Below are 18,346 nucleotides of genomic sequence, written 5' to 3'. Positions count from 1 at the left end.
AAAAAGGGGCTTTTCGACTGGTTTGCGATTATAATTTGCACTTTGTCTATAGTACGAGAGCCCACGACCAAAATTTTTGTCTCATAGCAATACGGCCAAAACCGCATCAAATCGATAGATACGATTATCCTGAATTCGAAAACACCAAAATCAGACATTTTCCGCGTAGCGTTTGATCTGACCGAATTTTCAAAATTGTCAAAGAATTTTACCGAACTGCATCATAGCAATATGTCTGATTTGCAGACTGTAGTTGAATGATAGTTCTGAGATACCGGAAACATTATTTTCAGACGTTAGTGGTGTAGCGCAAATCCGTAAAATCACTTAAAAAAATTAAAAATGAGACAAAAAAAATGTCTCATAGCAATACGTCTGAAAATCTTTTTTATTAGTAAATTTTGGTTATTTGATGCGAACAAAACAATTTTCAGACGGAAATGTGAACGCATTAAATTTTGAGACCGTTTTGAAAATGTTAACAAATTTTACCGATCGGTATCATAGCAATATGTCTGAAAATTGTTGGACATGATAAAATAAGTTGTCCACATGTGCAAAAAATTTATATCAGACAAATTAAGTGTAGCACCTTCTCTATCATACAACTTTTTGATACACTTAAAGTGTCTGAAAACAGGTTTTTGGTAATCATGGCAGCAATACAAAAAGTTGAAAAAAAAATTATCCGTATTGCTATGATACAGGTCGGTTAAATTTGTTGACATTTTCAAAAATGCGCACAGGCTATATGCTACGTGCAAAATGTCTGAAAACAAACTTTTTCGTAATACAATTATAAAATCTATGTACATTTTCACTATCAGACGTATTGCTATAATACCGACTGTCTTTTTTTTTTGACACAGCAGAAATGGCCTCCCACGCAGTTGCTACACTTTCGACCGTTACTACACATCTAGTCGGGTTCAGAATCATACAATCTAACGATTTTATAGGGTTTTTGCCGTATTGCTATGAGACATGGTTTTGGTCGTGGGCTCTCGTACTACTAGACCCACTGGGGCCTAATTCACGTATTTTGACAGTCAAGATCTCGCTGACGTTCAGAAGTGGTCCCATTGAAAAACAATTTTTAATCCGTATTCATAAGGGTCATTTCGGTAGAACGATTACTCGACAGGATCGCATTCAACGATTTGTTGTCGTTGAAGTTTTGTTACGTGAATAAGGCTACTGAGCTTGCTTTGTAACGTGAGTATTTTGGGAAGAACATGATGATGATGAGACGTTGATTATTGTAATTCAAAGAAGTTTCTCGCAGGCGGAACGGCGAGTGGTGGCCACGAACGATCCGCAGTACCCGACGGCGACGCTGTGCGGCTCGCTGCCCGCGCTGCAGGTGCACCTCAGCGAGCACAAGCTGGCCGCCGTGCGCGCCGTGCTCAACGCGCCCGTCGCGCCGTACGTACCACACAAGGCACCTTAAATAAAACATCGACGTCATCAGTTCACACTCATTTACTGCGGGATATCTGAAAACGTGTCAAGTCAAGTCAAAATTTCTTTATTTGTTTAGACTAATAAATAGTTCTTACAAATCGTCATTTTGCTCTTAAGGAGCCTCTACGTGTCTCATAATCTTTTTACCCTACCAGCGCTTCGAGACCAACATTTGGCAAGTGCTGAGAAGAAGCGCCGCAACAAACTCAGTCACCACTGTCTGCCGGTTAATATAAATAAATAGAAATATTGGTAGTAGGTACATTCGATTCAGGAGCAGTTCACTGAATTTACCATGCATTCTTGTAGGTATACAAAATTGCGTGGTATATTAAACAAGGTAGTGACGTGCTAATATCTAGACTTGCATATTAAAATACTAGTAGAAATGACTCGCATACATAAATTTGAATAACTTGGATTGACCAGTCCCCGAAAGCAGCGCCTGTTTACAGACATGACGAGTGAACCAGCCATCGCTTCACTCGACCATATTAGAGGGAATGTAACGTGTGTTTTATATTTATAACTTTGTTCGTGATAATAGGTATCGTGAGAGCAGCGAAAAACCACGCACTGAAACGACGGAGGAAGAAGATTGTAGTGAAGCGTCAGAAGCTGAGCTGTCGTCGGCGTCCGCGCAGCAAAGCTCTTCTCTCTTCATGCTGCAGTTCGCCATCGAGCAAATGTCGCTGGAGGTACAACCTGTTTATTCATGAGAAGTGGGTGGGGCTTACGCGGGGAAATGAATGCTAAAACATTACCGACTTAGTGAAGTATCATTACACCTTTCCATAGCCGTACCTTTCGGTTCACCTAGTGGGAGGCCTGCCCACGCTACGTCTTCCGACTCGTGATCGCCACTCAAGAACTTTCCTGCCCCAGTGGCCGTCAACTCTACGAGCTATGTGCCCCGCCCACTGACGATCTGGTGAAGGTCGTGGGAGGTGCCTGGATGCGAGAGGCGCAGGATCGGTCTTCGTGGAAATCCTTGGGGGAGGCCTTTGTCCAGCAGTGGACGACTTTCGGCTGAAACGAACGAACTTTTCGGTTATCAACATGGAAACCTTTTGATTATACCTGGCCGACGGGAGGTCGGGCGTCTACCTTGGCAGGTTGCTCGACCGCACAACACTTCGCCCCCTACATATTCTTTACTCTTTGTCTGCGTCCCTACGGTGTGACTGGAACTCCTTCTGGGACTGCGACGATCACATAGTGGCACCTGATGCTTGGCTATTCGAGCTGGTTCTCCTCCTATGCGAAGTTAGCCGGCTAAAGTTCAGTCAGTGAGGTATCGTGTGTTTGTGCGCAGGTGCAGTCGCGCGGGCGCAGCATCGCGGAGGTGCAGGTGTGCGGCGTGCGCGCGGCGCTGGCGGCGCGGCCGGCCGACGTGTCGCTGGCGCTGTCCGTGCACTCGCTGCTGCTCGTCGACGCGCTGCAGACCTACGGGCCCGACTTCGAGCTGCTGCTCGCCAGCCACAAGCACCTGGGGTAACTAACGTCTATTGCTGGATGAAGATTCCCGGCAAAAAAGCCAAAAATTAAAAAAAAAAATTTTTTCATAAAAAAATTTCTAAGTCTCGTGCCCCATAGCGCCCCGTTTCCTATACTCCAACCGATATGACTGACTACTGCTGGCGCTACATTACTCGCGAATTTTTTTGAAATAGTGTAGACACGCGTTTCACGTGGTTTCGCCTCGCCTAACTTCAGAAAATTGTTGGTAATTGCGCCCGAGTCAAAGGGCTCAAATTGCTCAAAAGTTGAACACGAAGCATCTGACTACACTCTCGGTTAACTTCGGTTCACGTCGAGATATTCGTCCTTAGGAATTTGAACTTTGTTATAATTATCAAGGGTGCAAATTGCAATGACCGTAATGTACCGCTGGCATACAAATTAATGAGGGTTTTCGCGTATGAAAGATCCGCTAGATGGCGGTACGTGGATGTGGGGTCTGACTGCTGCGTGATTGGTGGATTTTGACATATCTGTCAATGTCATGTCAAAAATAACTAATCATGCATCATTTGGACCTCGCGTCTACGTATTGCCATCTGGCGGATTTTTCAATCGCGAAAACCCTCATTGCAGAAAGGTCTCGTGCGTGTTGTTTTACTTTAGACTAAAGTATATTTTTCATCCAGCATGGACGGCGCATCTGGCAGCATCCTGGGCTCAGAGCCGACGTCACCCACATCGCCTACATCGCCCGCGTCTCCAGACCCACGCCTTATGCCCCCGCGCCCGCACCCGCCGCCGCACGCGCTGCGCAACGCGCTCGACTCGCTGCACCGCGCCACCAGCTCCAGCTGTATGGCTGGTACCACGGCATACCGTAAGTGCAAACCAGCCAGTAAAAGTTACAGACGTTGTTGTTGATATCCATTGTTTTTTACGATGATTTGAACATTTTGTTTCTGCAGCGTATCCCGACATTGAGCGCACTAGCCCGCTGCCAAACTGGTCGTCCGGCAGCACGTGGAGCATCGGCTCCCCGCCGGGCTCGGCCGCGGACCCAACTGCTACCTCCGGTCCCGCAGCGCCCGCGTGGGGCGCAGCGCCCACCGGCAGGGGCTCCACGGGCCCCGGGTGGGGCTCCAGCGGGCCCGGCTGGGCCGCCCCGGGAATCGTCGACTCCGAAGCACTGATCGCAGTCGAGCTGTGCTTTGTGAAGGGCGAGGGCGACTCCGAAGATCTCCACATTGCCAATATACTTTTTAACAATTTAGATATTATCGGTGAGCGTCTTTATGTTTACTAATTATGGATTTACTGACTTTAAATGCAAACTTGATACATCTACTTTAAAATATTATTTTCTTACAGCAAACCAAGAAACGATAGTAGAGCTGATAGGGTTCGCGCAGCGCGTGATGGGCCCGGCGAGCGCGAAGAAGACGTCGGACGCCGGGCTGGCGCCGCCGCCCGCCGACACCGACGCCGCCGACGGCCTGCCCACGCCCACTGATGACCAGGAGCCGGAGGAGGAGGTCAAGGTTAGTGTACTGAAGAAAAAATAATCATTTCAGCTCGCTTCGATGTGGCACACTACTCGGCTAACATCGTCGAAGCGCCGAAGCAAAACGTAGTCAGATAATTCGTATTCAAACTTCAAAATGCTTCGGGCCCTTGAACCGGGTGCAACACTGCCAACAATTAGAAGTCGGGCGAGGAGAGGTTGCTCGAAGCTAAGTGGTGTCCGTGTTAAGTCCACGCCATCTTACTTCGATAAACTCTGCTAATTTTGCGAGTAGTGTAGTGTCAAAAATTATAAAAGTGCGTACGGATTGCGCGTACTCAGTTTACGCGTATCCGGAACGCCTAGTCCATACATACATGGACTGGTCCATACATACATTGACTGGTCCATACATAAATGGACTAGGCGTTCCGGATACGCGTAAACTGAGTACGCGTACCAGGGTACGTCCAATCCGTATGTACCTTAAGAAGAATGGTGTTTGTCATCAGAAGTCGGTGCGCACGGAGATCACGTTCGACTTCCACCGGCTGGGCGTGCTGCTGCTGCGGGCCGCCGTGCTGGACGGCGCGCTGGTGGCGCGCAAGATCGCCACCGCCACCGTCGCCGAGGCCAAGATACAGGCCACGCTGGGTACGCATTGCATAATCTTCTTTACGATGTTTAAAACATATAAACCATCATTTTTCAGACGAAGGACACCGCTGTCGTCGTCCAAAATTGCACCAACGAAAGATTTGACAATGCATTGTAATCATAGTGTTAAATGTTTATTGCATCATGTATATTATAGGTTTCGCAAAATTACAGTTATTGTAAACATTTTTTGCACACATTACTGCTTGGTTAGGTTAGGTTAGCTCGCACACTCACTGCGGGCGCCCGTCGCACAGTCGCGACAGTAACATAATTACGCGCGAGCGATAGGGATGGGTAGCTTGGGGTCATTGGACGGGATTCTACGTGTTCACGGACCAGGCTTTAGAAAGAAGATAATTGTAACAAGACACAAAGAAGTTTATTTTAAATCCAGTTGCAAGTGTCAAATATTAAATTTTGACAAGTGGCAAATGTGCATCTCGCTTGCGGCGTAAAGAAAATTGACATTATTTTGTTTGTCAGACGCTGCGAGCATCGAGGTGGGCGGGTCGCTGGGCGGCGTGCAGGTGGTGTCGCTGTGCGAGGCGGGCCTGCACGCGCGCGTGGTGTCGGCGGGCCGCCTGCCGCCGCCGGGCCGCGCGCCCGCGCCGCCGCTTGACGATGAGAAGGCGCTCTTCTTTACCATCGCGCGCAAGCTGCAGCCCGCCGCTGGTGATGACGCGCCCGGTAAGACAACGCACTACTCGCCAAGTTTTGATTGATGATGTAACTAAGCGAGACTTTTACATACAATACGCCGCCGGGAATAAATGCCATAAAAATATAAGTAATCAGACAAACAATTTACTTGCGAAAAGTAGTAGTGGTCGACTCGCAAACGCCGCATGGCAAAATAATTGCAGCATCACCTTCTACCACAATAGGTGGACCGATGATCTGTTGAAGGTCGCGGAAGACACCTGGATGCGGGCGGCACAGGACCGGTCATTGTGGAAATCCTTGGGGGAGACTTTTGTCCAGCTGTGTTACATTATTTGACTGAAACGAACTAACTTCTAGCACAATGTGTCACAATGTTGTGTTCCTTTTCTTTCTGTTCTGTTATTTGGTGTGCAATAAAAAGTATTTATTATTAGTATTTATTTTTCGCATCTTTCCTCCACCTTTTTAAGATGGGTTATGCGGGCCTCAGCCAAGCATAACAGCGTTAAATGACGATATGTCCGAGGATAAAAACTTACGGGTGAGACGGCAAGTGTTTAAAATTACGGCCTTTTGTAGTAGATATGTTATTATTATTTGTTGTCCCAAATAAAGAGAAAAAAAAAATATAATGTTGTTGAAACGCTTATATCGGTTTGTTGTCGGCTCGCAGTGGTGGAGGCGGTGGTGCGCGTGCGCGTGGCGCGCGTGTGGTACACGCACTCGGGCGCGCTGCTGCGGGAGCTGCGCTCGTGCCTCACGGAGTTCAAGCGCTACCTGGCCGAGCTGGCGCGCTCCATCCGCGCCGCCGCCGCCGACATGGCGCTCGGCCTCGTGCATCCAAGGTACCTTAGCTCTTTAGGCTGGTTTTAGAGTCACGCTGACCGTCAGCGCTGACAGCCGAAATGTATGAAGCGTCGGCGCCGAGCGATCAGCGTCACTCAGGAACGTTCCCTTCAAACATACATATTGATCTGTCAGCGCCGACGATCAGCGAGTGGCCAGCGCGATTCTAAAACCCGCCTTAACCTTCCAGGGTTAAAGTAGAATCTAGAGTATGGGACTATTTCCACCTCTCGTTCCCTTCGCTGCAACCCCTGTGTAACCAGGACATACAGCTTGATCGCTAATAAAAACTCAACCAGTGAAGGTCAAGTTTGTCCTAGGGGAAAGTTAAACTGTCATTGTTAAAAAAAATAATTAGAAGAACATATAAAAAGTTCAAAGTTCTAGAATGGAAAGTAGCTATTATGTATGAATTTGATGAATTGACCCACCCACGACCGTAAATATTGTTTGTCAACTTCCAGGGGCGACTCGCTGTACGCGAACCCGAAGCTGTCGCAGTCGATGGAGGGCGTGTCCCCGCGCCGGCGCACCGTCAGCCTGGGCTGCTCGCTGGACGAGCCGCCCGACATCCGCCCCGAGCAGATCGTGCTCAGGTGCGTACATCACCATAACATATTGCTAGAAGAATGCATACAACCCGATCGAGCTAACTGCACACTTTGCTGGAATGGGACTCCCTCGCACATCTCGAGATCGCCCCGTCAATACCGGAGCGTCGATGTGACGTCACGGCTGCCAGGTGCACAGTTAACACGATCAGGTTGTAGATCTTAACAAGCGGGACTACTTCTTGCCTAACATGTTACTAACTTTTAGAAATGATAATTTATTTATTTATTTATTTATTTTATGGAAAACAAACAGCATATATGCATTATTAATAGATGAGGCGGTTAAGATCAAAAATGCCTTACATAGTTTTCACAAAAAGCATATCAAGATACAATCCAAAACAAAACCATTTAGCATGCAGTATAACTACAATATATGAAAAAAGTTAAAACAATACAGAAAATACCTACTAAAGCCATACCAAAATAGCAGAATATTAAGCAGTAAACAGATACTTCAACTTTTCACCGGGAGAGTGCTAAGTAGTGTCGCCAAAGAATTCCTTATTACTTTGATTTTTGAAGTAGTTTGGTCTCACAATATGAAAAAGGTCAACATTTTCAGAATAATTGCTGTTAAAAGTTTTGAAAACTCTGTAATAATACCAGGCAAGTAAAGAAGTGACCCCACTTTGTAGTCTATTTGTCTTTGTAGATCTTGTTTTCATTTATTTTGAGTGAGCAACAGTTGATTGACGACATTATAAAGGTAGTAGGAAGGCACTGGATGCAGGCAGCTACTAACCGAGCGATGTGGAAATCATTGGCCTATGTTCAGCAGTGGACGTCATGTGGCTGAAATGATGATGAATAAAGTTGCTGCACGTAATTATGTTGCTGTCGTGCTCGCACACTCACTGCGGGCGCGCGTCGCACAGTCGCGACAGCAATATAATTACGCGCGAGCGATAAGGATGGGTAGCTTGGGGTCATTGGACGGGATTCTACGTGCTCACGGACCAGGCTTTAGTTGATTTGATACATTGATATTGCGTGTGCAGCGTGAGCGTGGAGCTGGAGTCGCCGGTGGTGGTGCTGCCGCGCGCGGCGCGCAGCTCGGCGGTGCTGGTGGCGCACCTGGGCCGCATGAGCCTGGCCAACCGCGCCGGCCCGCCCGCGCACGCCGCGTATCGCGTGCGCGTGCGCGACATCTCGCTTGCCACGGTAACTATTTATGTATTTCTTCTTGGCTTATTCACTTACTTAGGGCCTACGCTAAAATATTCATGCCTGCCAATCGCCGCGCCGCGTCCGCGCCATTTTACGCTCATAAGGTACTTGATACAAATAAGGCCTACCTAACTTTAAATGCTTATATTTCAATAAATATTAACGCCAGTCAACAAAAACAAGGTTAATTAACTTCTTCCATCCTTTAATTTTAGCAATATTACTAAAAATTTTTTTTTTTTTTTTTTTTTTTAATATATTAAATAATGCAATCTGTCTCCTTTATGGACATTTAGCAATATGTGTAATAAATAGTCATCTTTTGTGGTCCAGGTCCAATGACAAGGCCACGTCAATATAAAAGGACAGATTCGCACATGTCCCTGTCTTGCTTGAAATTTACCGTATTAGGTATTATTGACACAAATCTAGAGGCGTTCTTCTTTTCAGTCTTGAGAATACCACTCTCGGTTTCATCAGCTCCACTGCAAGCTCGTTTACGTGGTTTAGAATACGGTCTCTGTATTTAGGCATAACTTTTAATATCTCTTCCTTTACTGTGGGAATTCCTAAGTCATGGTGTAACCTCTCATTGGTTATGTACCAGGGCGAGCTAGTTATAATTCTCAGAAGCTTCGATTGAAATCTTTGCAATATCTCTAGGTTGGAATTTGCTGCAGTGCCCCACAGCTGGATACCATAGGTCCAAGTCGGCTTCATAATGCACTTATATATGAGAAGTTTGTTTTCTAGAGATAACTTTGAATTTCTGTTTAGCAGCCAGTAGTACTTTCTGAGTTGTACGCCGAGTGCTTTGCGCTTAGTGAATATATGTTTTTTCCATGTAAGTCGTCTATCCAAGTACAGTCCAAGATATTTAGCTTCCTCGGCCTGTGGTACTACAACATTATTTAAGGTAACAGGTGGGCAAGACTCTTTCCTCAGCGTATAGGTGACATGGACCGACTTAGTTTCATTTGCTCGAATTCGCCATTTCCTAAGCCAAGTCGAGATGCTGTCCAGGCTTATTTGCAGAAGATCAGAAGCTTTAGTGGCCACTTTGTCAACGGCGAGAATAGCCGTATCATCAGCAAAGGTACCCACCCTTGCACCCTCTGTCACTGGCAGGTCAGACGTAAACAGTAGGTATAATGTTGGACCCAATACACTGCCCTGAGGGACGCCAGCACAGATCTCCTGAAGATCCGAGGCATCTCCACCATAGCTCACGAAAAAGCGGCGCTCATGTAAGTAAGATTGTAAAAACAGAAAGAAGTTTATTGGTAGATTTTCCTTAATTTTATACAGGAGGCCCTCGTGCCAGACCCGGTCAAACGCCTGAGATATATCCAAAAATGCTGCAGAGCAGTACTCCTTATTTTCAAAGCAGTTGTATATGCCATCAACGAGTCTATGAATCTGCTCCACTGTGCCATGACCATGCCGAAATCCAAATTGATGGTTTGGGATGAGCTTCCTTTCCTTGAGTATTGGGTTTAATCTGCTTAGGAACAGTTTCTCCAGCACCTTTGAGGTTATCGGCAGAAGACTTATTGGGCGATAAGATTTCGGCTCCTCAGCACTCTTTCCTGGCTTCAGGATCATAATAATCTTGGCGATCTTCCACTGGGGTGGAACGTAATTTCTACGCAATATTGCATTGTATATCTGCGTTAATACGACGGTGCCCTCCTTAGGTAGCTCTCTTAAAACCTTAGCCGTTATTAGATCGTAGCCAGGTGCTTTATGTTGATTTAATTTTAATATAGCATCACGTACCTCAGCCCTGGTAAATCCATCCAAGGGTGGGTCCAGCTGGTAAGGTGTATCCAACGCTCTAGAAATCTCATCAACTGTGTCCAAAGTACCCTCGATGTCATTTGGCTTGAAAACCTCCCTCAGGTGTGAAGCAAATGTTTTAGCCTTCTCTATGTCACTATTGGCCCATGAGTTGTCTGACCTACGTATAGGAGGTGAGTATAGCTTGGGTTGTTTTAATTTCTTGGTGGCTTTCCAAAGAGAATAATCCGTTGCCCGCGTAGCATCTAGATTTATAAGGTATTTTTCAACGCCTGAGTTTTTATATTCTAGGAGTATCCGTTTCAGTTTTGAGGTAATATAATTTAGCCTTTTCTTATCTTCGGGATATCTCGTCTGCTGCCAGGTCTTTCTGGCAGTGCGTTTCTCAGCGATCGTATCTCTTATGGTTTGAGGGCAAGAGTTTGGAGTGCAATCCCGTTGTTCAGGAGTCGCCTCCCATGCCGCTGTCTGGACACAGTTATTAAAGTGTTCCACAGCAATCATGATGTCTTCATTTGTTTTAAGCGGCAATCCCATGTTGATCGTGGAGGATACTAGGTTGCGGAATAGTGACCAGTTTGTTTTGAGACTGTGAAGTCTGCACTGTCCCTGCGCCATCTTGGCATCTTTTTTTAGGGTTATTACAACTGGCGTGTGGTCTGATGATAGTTCCAGGCTCGATTTAGCCGATATATGTGTGTCCGCAATGCCTTTTGTCACACAGAAGTCCATAAGGTCAGGGACTCGTTTCCTGTCTGTAGGCCAGTATGTGGGTTCTCGGGATGAAACAACAGCCAATTGCAATTCCTGACTCGCCAAGAGGAGCTGGCGTCCCTTGGGCGTGGTAACGCGCGACCCCCAGTCAGCGTGCTTTGCATTATAGTCTCCACCAGCTATGAATTTATTTCCGAGAGTTCTGAAGTAGGCAGTATAGTCCGCCTTTTTTAGGTTATGTTTAGGTGGACAGTACAATGCGGACACCGTCAGAGGCCCAGTGCAGCTCTCAACCACAATATTTGTTGCTTGGATTTTATCGAAGCAATAGGGCTGTGCTAGATGGTGTTTAATATTCGATTTTATGAGTATTGCAGATCCAGCATGTGCAGAACCGTCGGGATGATTTGCATTGTAGATTTTATATTTCGGGATATTAATATAACTTTTATTGGTGAAATGAGTTTCCGATATCATCAGTATGTCAACATTATTTTCATATAAAAATGTTTTAACTTCTAGAGTATGTTGTAACAGCCCATTGGCATTCCAAATCACTAATTTTAGTTCCGTTTTTGTGTAATTTGATTTGTTAGTGTTAGGAGCAGATTGTTCATAGTTGTAAGTTGGTTCATCATTTGTTTTAGCATCTCCATCATATCCTTGACGAAATTCTGATCCTGAGCATAGTTTGTCTCTGTCTTATTATAATTTGCATTTTCGTTACTGGCTACTACCCGGGCGTAAGTCTTTTTTGGCATGTTTGGTATACTACTTGGATTGGGTGCTGTCTCATCTTTTTGAGGAGCCTTTGGAGGCTTTCTTTCGCGTGGAGGTGGATACTTTATTTTTTGTAGTTCTCTGTATACGTTACAGCCCTTATAATTGGCTGGATGGTTTCCTTCACAAAGAACACACTTGACATTAGACAGCCTCCCTTTCATTGCACAAGCAGACGAAGAGTGGTCCCCAGCACATTTGATGCATTTAGGTTTTCTGCGACAATATTTTCTGGTGTGGCCATATTGCTGGCAGTTAGAACATTGCGGTATTTCACGCTTTGGTCGTGGTGGTTCAAAGTGGATATTACAATTCATAAGCCTTTTAATGTCATAGATTTGTTTGTTATTGGCTTTTGGCTCAAGTTCCACGATAAATATTGGTAAGGGTTTTTTAGTGGATCTCTGTTTTATGTTCCAAATATTTGCAACTACGTGTCCTTGTCCATGTAACTGTATTTTTATCTCGTCTATATCCATTGTAGGGTGCATATTTTTTAGGACTACCTTGAAATTTCTTTCGTTTTTGGGTTTGTAAGTATAGAATTCTGTGTCTTTTTCTTCTAACAGTTTTACTATTTTAGGATAAATTAGTGATGTATGTGGTTGGATCTTAATTTTATCATTTTGTAGCACCTTTAATGTATAATTGTCACATACGTGCGCATTGAGTAGGTTTATTAGGGGCTGTATGTTAGCCACTTTGTCTACAAATATAGGCGGAGGTCTGGGCTCTCTAGGGCTCTCCTTTACTGGTGTTTCCTGGTCGACTTCCAGTTCGGTATAGCGATTTGAAGTTTCTATTGTCTGACTTAGCCAATAAGAGTTCAATTTAGTTTGTTTGCATCTGTTTGATGTTTCAGGACTTGATCTAAGACGCTTTTTATTGGTAATTACCGTCCAATTCTCATGCTGAGTGTTCTCACAGTTGTCATCTATATGGGTGATGTCATGTTGATCTTGTTCTAATGATAGATCGATTTTATCTTTAGTTTGGGGTAAGTTGCCGATAGAGCTTGATCTTTGTCTGTTCGTAAATACGCTCTTGTTAAGTACTTGTTGAATGTAAGCCTTGGGGATTTCCTTTAGCTTAGTACCTGATTCTACCGTCGATGTCGTCAAGCGAAAATCGCCCCCCCCAGAATCCGAGGGGCTGCCCGAACACTGTCCTGTCTTTTGGGCACGACACTGTTCAGGGAGGGATTCTCCGCATGTTACGGTACCCTCCTGGGGTATTCTGTTTTGTCTTTCCGCCATTTCATTGAAGGTTAACTGATCCACAGCTTCGTCTTTTGTATCGGGTAAGATCCCTTAGGCCGTATCTTCCTGGACTCAAGGCACGCCCATGCCTACTGGTTTTGGTTCGCGCTAGGTATTTCATTTCCCTAGTACCACCCATATCTGGGAGGCATTCCCCTATCCACCACCTGGGGACGCGACCGATGGGAGGACCAGCAACTCCACACGGTTTTATTTATTACTAAAAATAACACAATTGTTAACTAAATCTATTCAAAATAAGCAAATTACGAAACCACTGATTTTGGCTTTATTAAATCACCTACACGGAATAAGGCCTATATGATTCAAATGCCTGTAGACCTTAAAATTGAGGTTGTATTAAACAAAATGCGATCTTATAACATTAAACACGTCGATTTGTTTGCGTTATCAAAATTTTACATACCAAGTAAACATAAATATACTGTAATCTCTAGATAAACTTAAATTCCACTTATTAAGAATAATACATAAATAATAGATAAAATTAAATATTCATAGTAACAAAGTAATGATTCCTTACTTAAATTATCAAAAAAAATATCAAAAACAAACAATATTATTTTTTTGTATAGGGCTTATTAAAACACCGTGTTCGAATAAGGCCTACACATAAAACCTTTTAAATAAATCAGTTTAGGAACATCATTTAGTCTTGATTTTTTGTAAACAAAATGAGATCTCAATTTTTGTTAGAACCAGGGCATAAAAAGGCTTCTGAATCATCTTTACGAACTCCTACACAATCTTTATGATACCACCAAAAGCAGTCCTTTATGGTAGCATATCTGCTACATTGTCTTCGAGAAAGGCATGATTATACCAGCTTTAATTCTCCTATCCTTTAGAATTATACATACGGCTTTTTTTTCTTAGTTTTTGTTGGTTTTGTATTTTGTTTCTTTTTTTTACAGGTTTAGTAATTTTTTTTTACTCTGTTTTCTTTTTATTTTCTGTGCTGTTAGTAACATTCTTATTAAATAAATATTTAGTTACTCTTTGACTCATTCCGTCTTATTACAAAACGTAGACTAAGTTTAAAACTGGTTTTAAACCTGGTCCTAACTATGGACTAGAAAAATTCTTATTACAAAACAAGTTTTATCACTAATTCTGGAACTATGTGTGGTACTAAAGATAAAACCGCAAGACCCCTAGTTTAAGCTTGGACCAAATTTTAGTAATCTGTGAACATTTGACTTTGACGTCTTTATCTTATGTCAAATGTCAAATCGCTTTTGTGAATTGGTTAATTTGTGGGTTAATTCGTTTCCAATTTTGATCTAAAATGTCGCCGACGTCGCCGAGCAAATCCGTTTTTACTAGAAGAACCTGACTTCAAAAGTAAATACCGTTTTTCGAAACGTTTTGGGCAAAAATTGGTGGATTTGTTACGAGAGGATTTGGCACACGATCCTCGAGGCTGCCCCTTAAGCCCTGAGCTGCAGGTGGTTTGCGCCTTACGCAACTGGGCTCGCCACGAAGTAAGTGCTATTCAAACTTTAATATTGATAGATATTTTAGTCGAGAAACTTAAATTACAGTCTTGTCTTGTGATTTTGTTCATAGATTCAAGATGATACAGCTGATTTGCATGGTGTATCACAACCAGTTATCAGCAAGACATGCAAAAAGGTGGCAGAATGCCTCTCAAGAATTTCCCGAAGATTTATCAAAATGCCTGCAACATTGATAGATCAAGAAGAGAGTATGAGGAAATTCCGAAGCATAGCTGGCTTTCCTATGGTAATAGGTGCAATAGATTGCACTCATATAAGAATAAAAAAAGTGAGCGCCGATGGGGGTCAATTGTACATCAATAGGAAAGGATACCCTTCAATTAATGTACAGGTAATTAATATTACTACTACAATTTTTCCCATCATTTCCCTTTATACATAGACCTTTTCCTCGTTTGTAAACAGTGTGACATTGCAAGCTAATGTTTACGTTACAATTGCAAGTTGCCAAAATTTTATAACAACCTCTATAGAACAATATAACCTAAGAATAGATTTCATCATTAATTATTATTGGCCGTAATATGTTTTGAAAAATATTAATATTCACTTTATGATGCTTTTGCTGTTAAAAAAAGCTGTGTTACTCCTAACAATATGATAACACTTTGCAATGTCAGCATATTTAGTCTTTTAATATAATTATCGTAAAAATAAACTCTGATTATTATTTATCTATTTAAACAAACAGTAATTTTTACATATTGTTCACTGAAATTAACATAACCTCTTTCTAACTGACAATGATTACCTTATTATGAATATGTTATTGTATTGCAGGTGGTATGTGATGCTGACCTGAAAATCATGGACATTGTTACCAGATGGCGTGGCAGTGTGCATGATTCACGGATTTTTAGGGAATGCAGACTAAAAGAAAGGTTTGAGGCTGGTGCGTTTTCTGGGTTATTACTGGGCGACAGTGGGTATCCTTGTACATCTTATTTATTTACTCCTTTGCTAAATCCCTCAACGCAGGCGGAAGAAAATTATAACCGCTGCCACATCCGCACAAGGAATACTGTGGAGAGGTGTTTTGGACTCTGGAAGCAACGTTTTCGTTGCCTTCTTAGAGGTATGTTTGGTGATATAGAAACTGCCAAAAAAACTATTGTTGCTTGTGCTGTCCTGCACAACCTCGCGATCGACATGAGAGAAGACGTGTTTCCTGAGGAGGAAGATCCCCAAGAACAAACGTCATCGCAAGAGCCAGTGGTGCAGGCAGCTATTCGAAATACTGTAAGAGGAAGTATTAGAAGGAGACAATTTATAGAAACACATTTTAATTGAAATACATAATAAATGTATTTTAATGAATAAATATGCTATATTGTCTCACATAATTCATCACAAGCTTCTGGATTGGACCGGATTTGGAATAAGTATCAACGGCTAGTACATCACCCACCTCCGATTCATGGACGTTATTGCCTCTCAACAATGGTTTTCAAAATTAATATGGACCTGAATTGGCTGGGCAGCATTCTGGAAGCTTCGCGAACATTCACGTCCCAAATACCGCAGTGTCTCATCAAGACGAAAGTTTTGACCACTGTGTGTTGCCAGTGATGACATAAAATATGGAACAGACAATGCATCAGCCTTAACCTCATCAACAGTAGTGCATTAACGGGCTCAAATTCTCCAATCACCAGCTTCACTGCCGGAAGCTTACAGCGGCCTAGACAGGCAGCTCGCTTTTTGGGTTATTTGGAGTAGGAAGATAAACCACAAATTACGCTACCGGAACCAGCTATACTTTTGAATTTCTATAAAGCCTCCTCTTGTTCTATTAATATTGCAGACAATGTGATATTTGTGAGAAAACTTCTGCTACATGTTTGTTCACTACTGGTTGGGAACAGTCATGTTCAGAACAGTATTGTTGTATAAAGTTCGTAATTCATTTGTAGACTAATGTGGTTACCAAGTTTCAAAAGGGCTAAGGGAAGATACTAATTAAAAATTCATGTACAAACTTAAGTTATAGAAAATATTTATTATAATAAAATCTTTAAAACAATCAACAGAATAAGAAAAAATGATGTTAATTTTAAGATAAAAACTTAATTGGTATTTCTCTTGCTTTCTAATAAATCTATTTCCAATTCAAGTTTTTTTATTTTTAACTTTGCTATTTTAATATTATACTCATGTTCAACTTTCATCATTTCCAAGTGTCTTTCTTTAAAATGTACATTGCTGTCTACAATAGACTGGCGCATTCCATCATATCTGTAAGTTAAGTATAAAATGTATAAAAAATACCTAGGTATTACAAAAAATGTTTAATTATATCGAAAGTAGATGCACTTACTTATTTTTTAAGTCTTTTTGCTTTTTAGTTTTAGCCTTTGTGTCATTAGTAATATCAATGTCTGTCTTCTGAGCAAGTTTTTTAGGTTTGTTAACTGAAATTAATTCATAAAGTTCAAAACATTTAGCAAAATTAAGATTATCAATTTTATTAATACCCTGTAGTTAATTCATATTCTTGTACCTTGAACCTCTTCAATGGTGTGTTCTGAATTATTTATGAATATTATGCTGTTTTCATTCCTTTCAATACCAGAACCAGATTGAGTGTCAATTAATATCTCTGCAGTAGTTGCGGTAGCAGTAGGTTTGGTAACTGGAATCTAAATCATAAAAATTACATGTTTTGTTTTTTGCATGATATTATCATCAAGATTATCAGAGTATTTTTATGATATTACAGTTATTTTTTAAATCACTTACCACTGCGTCACTATCATAGTCATTTAATTCAATGACGAAGTCGTGAGGAGCAATAGCCATTATTTCTAAGTCCTCTGGAGAGGGTGATGATGGTTTTGGGCCACCTCCGGTTTTAGTTTGTTCCCTTCTGTGCGAAGATAAATTTAATTTGGCAGACAATTTCATCCTCTTCCAAGCTAATTTCATTTCTGCACATGACCTTAACTTGCCAGTTATTTCATTGAATCTAAAATAGGTAATAAGTGAATGTTTTTTATAAAATTCATACTATCATTGTAACAAAACTTATTCTTAACTTACTTATTTGAAATGTTCTTCCACTCCTTTATCTTTTGAATATTTATTGAAGTTTTTGTAGATTTGTCTTCTATTATATGCGCAGATTGACCAATTAGTTGACGCAATATTTCCTATAATAACCAAATATTTACATTAGTAGAAATAGTAATAGATGGTTAAAATTATAAAAAGTATTTCCAAAATGTTACCTACTTTTTCTTCAGAACTCCAATTTTCACCCCTTTTTTTCTTCTGTTCTGCCATATTGTTTTTATTTAAATAACTTACAAGAATTGAAAAACAACACCGAACCCAACTGCACTTATTTAGGTAGGTATCAATGAAGTTGTTAATCTAGCCAAAATAATTTGATAGCAGCCATCATTTACGCGCCATTCGAACATACTTCATTTCACGCTGCAAATTTGTGAAAAATATAAAAGAACTTCAACAATAAAAAACAGCATTATAACTGTTAATTGTGCTAATACTTATGATATAAGAAAGAAATAAAGAATTTTAAAACTAAATTTAAATAAATTCACGACATACCTGTGTATTATAAACATTTTTTAAAATATGAAATAAAAATACATATTTCGAGAATCGGAACGTTCCACAGAATGAATTGAATGAATGAATGGTATTCATTATTTATTTATTTTTTATCTGTGTAATCATAGAGCAATCCTCGGACTAACTGATCTTCGAATAAACCATGTTTTGTAATAAGACTACGATTTGATACTAGTACTAACTTTAGTTCTAGAACTTGGTAGTACCTGATTTAATACCGTTCTAAACCATTTTTTTGTAATAAGACAGATTTAGTTTAATGAATTTGTCCGTAAT

General features: G+C 41.7%; 2 protein-coding genes across 2 annotated transcripts in view; one reads left to right on the top strand and one right to left on the bottom strand.

Annotated features, from left to right (window-relative positions):
- LOC135072094 (intermembrane lipid transfer protein Vps13D) overlaps positions 1 to 18,346 on the top strand; it is a 31,884-nt gene that overhangs the window by 9,838 nt on the left and 3,700 nt on the right. Inside the window, exons 11-21 of the mRNA XM_063966044.1 lie at positions 1,286 to 1,425; positions 2,012 to 2,162; positions 2,780 to 2,958; positions 3,615 to 3,805; positions 3,894 to 4,208; positions 4,297 to 4,466; positions 4,942 to 5,083; positions 5,573 to 5,776; positions 6,426 to 6,597; positions 7,063 to 7,194; positions 8,214 to 8,376. Coding sequence (XP_063822114.1) covers positions 1,286 to 1,425; positions 2,012 to 2,162; positions 2,780 to 2,958; positions 3,615 to 3,805; positions 3,894 to 4,208; positions 4,297 to 4,466; positions 4,942 to 5,083; positions 5,573 to 5,776; positions 6,426 to 6,597; positions 7,063 to 7,194; positions 8,214 to 8,376 — 1,959 coding nt within the window. The remainder of the gene's footprint in view (positions 1 to 1,285; positions 1,426 to 2,011; positions 2,163 to 2,779; positions 2,959 to 3,614; positions 3,806 to 3,893; positions 4,209 to 4,296; positions 4,467 to 4,941; positions 5,084 to 5,572; positions 5,777 to 6,425; positions 6,598 to 7,062; positions 7,195 to 8,213; positions 8,377 to 18,346) is intronic.
- Positions 15,769 to 17,934, bottom strand: LOC135071594 (uncharacterized). Its single transcript, XM_063965356.1, has 6 exons — positions 17,708 to 17,934; positions 17,516 to 17,625; positions 17,216 to 17,441; positions 16,977 to 17,115; positions 16,794 to 16,887; positions 15,769 to 16,711 (listed from the first exon to the last, which is right to left on the bottom strand). Exons 1-6 carry the CDS (start codon positions 17,756 to 17,758, stop codon positions 16,543 to 16,545), a joined length of 789 nt encoding a protein of 262 aa, XP_063821426.1. The 5' UTR covers positions 17,759 to 17,934; the 3' UTR covers positions 15,769 to 16,542.

Source organism: Ostrinia nubilalis, chromosome 5, assembly GCF_963855985.1.
Source record: "Ostrinia nubilalis chromosome 5, ilOstNubi1.1, whole genome shotgun sequence".
Lineage (NCBI taxonomy): Eukaryota > Metazoa > Arthropoda > Insecta > Lepidoptera > Crambidae > Ostrinia > Ostrinia nubilalis.
This window is presented reverse-complemented; position numbering and strand designations above follow the sequence as displayed.

Excerpts from the sequence above, each read along its gene's own strand:
- LOC135071594 (XM_063965356.1), bottom strand. The coding sequence starts at position 17,758 with ATGGCAGAACAGAAGAAAAAAAGGGGTGAAAATTGGAGTTCTGAAGAA. Across the intron at positions 17,626-17,707 it reads ATTGGAGTTCTGAAGAAAAA|GAAATATTGCGTCAACTAAT; the intron begins GTAGGTAACATT and ends TGGTTATTATAG. Across the intron at positions 16,712-16,793 it reads CAAAAAGACTTAAAAAATAA|ATATGATGGAATGCGCCAGT; the intron begins GTAAGTGCATCT and ends CTTAACTTACAG.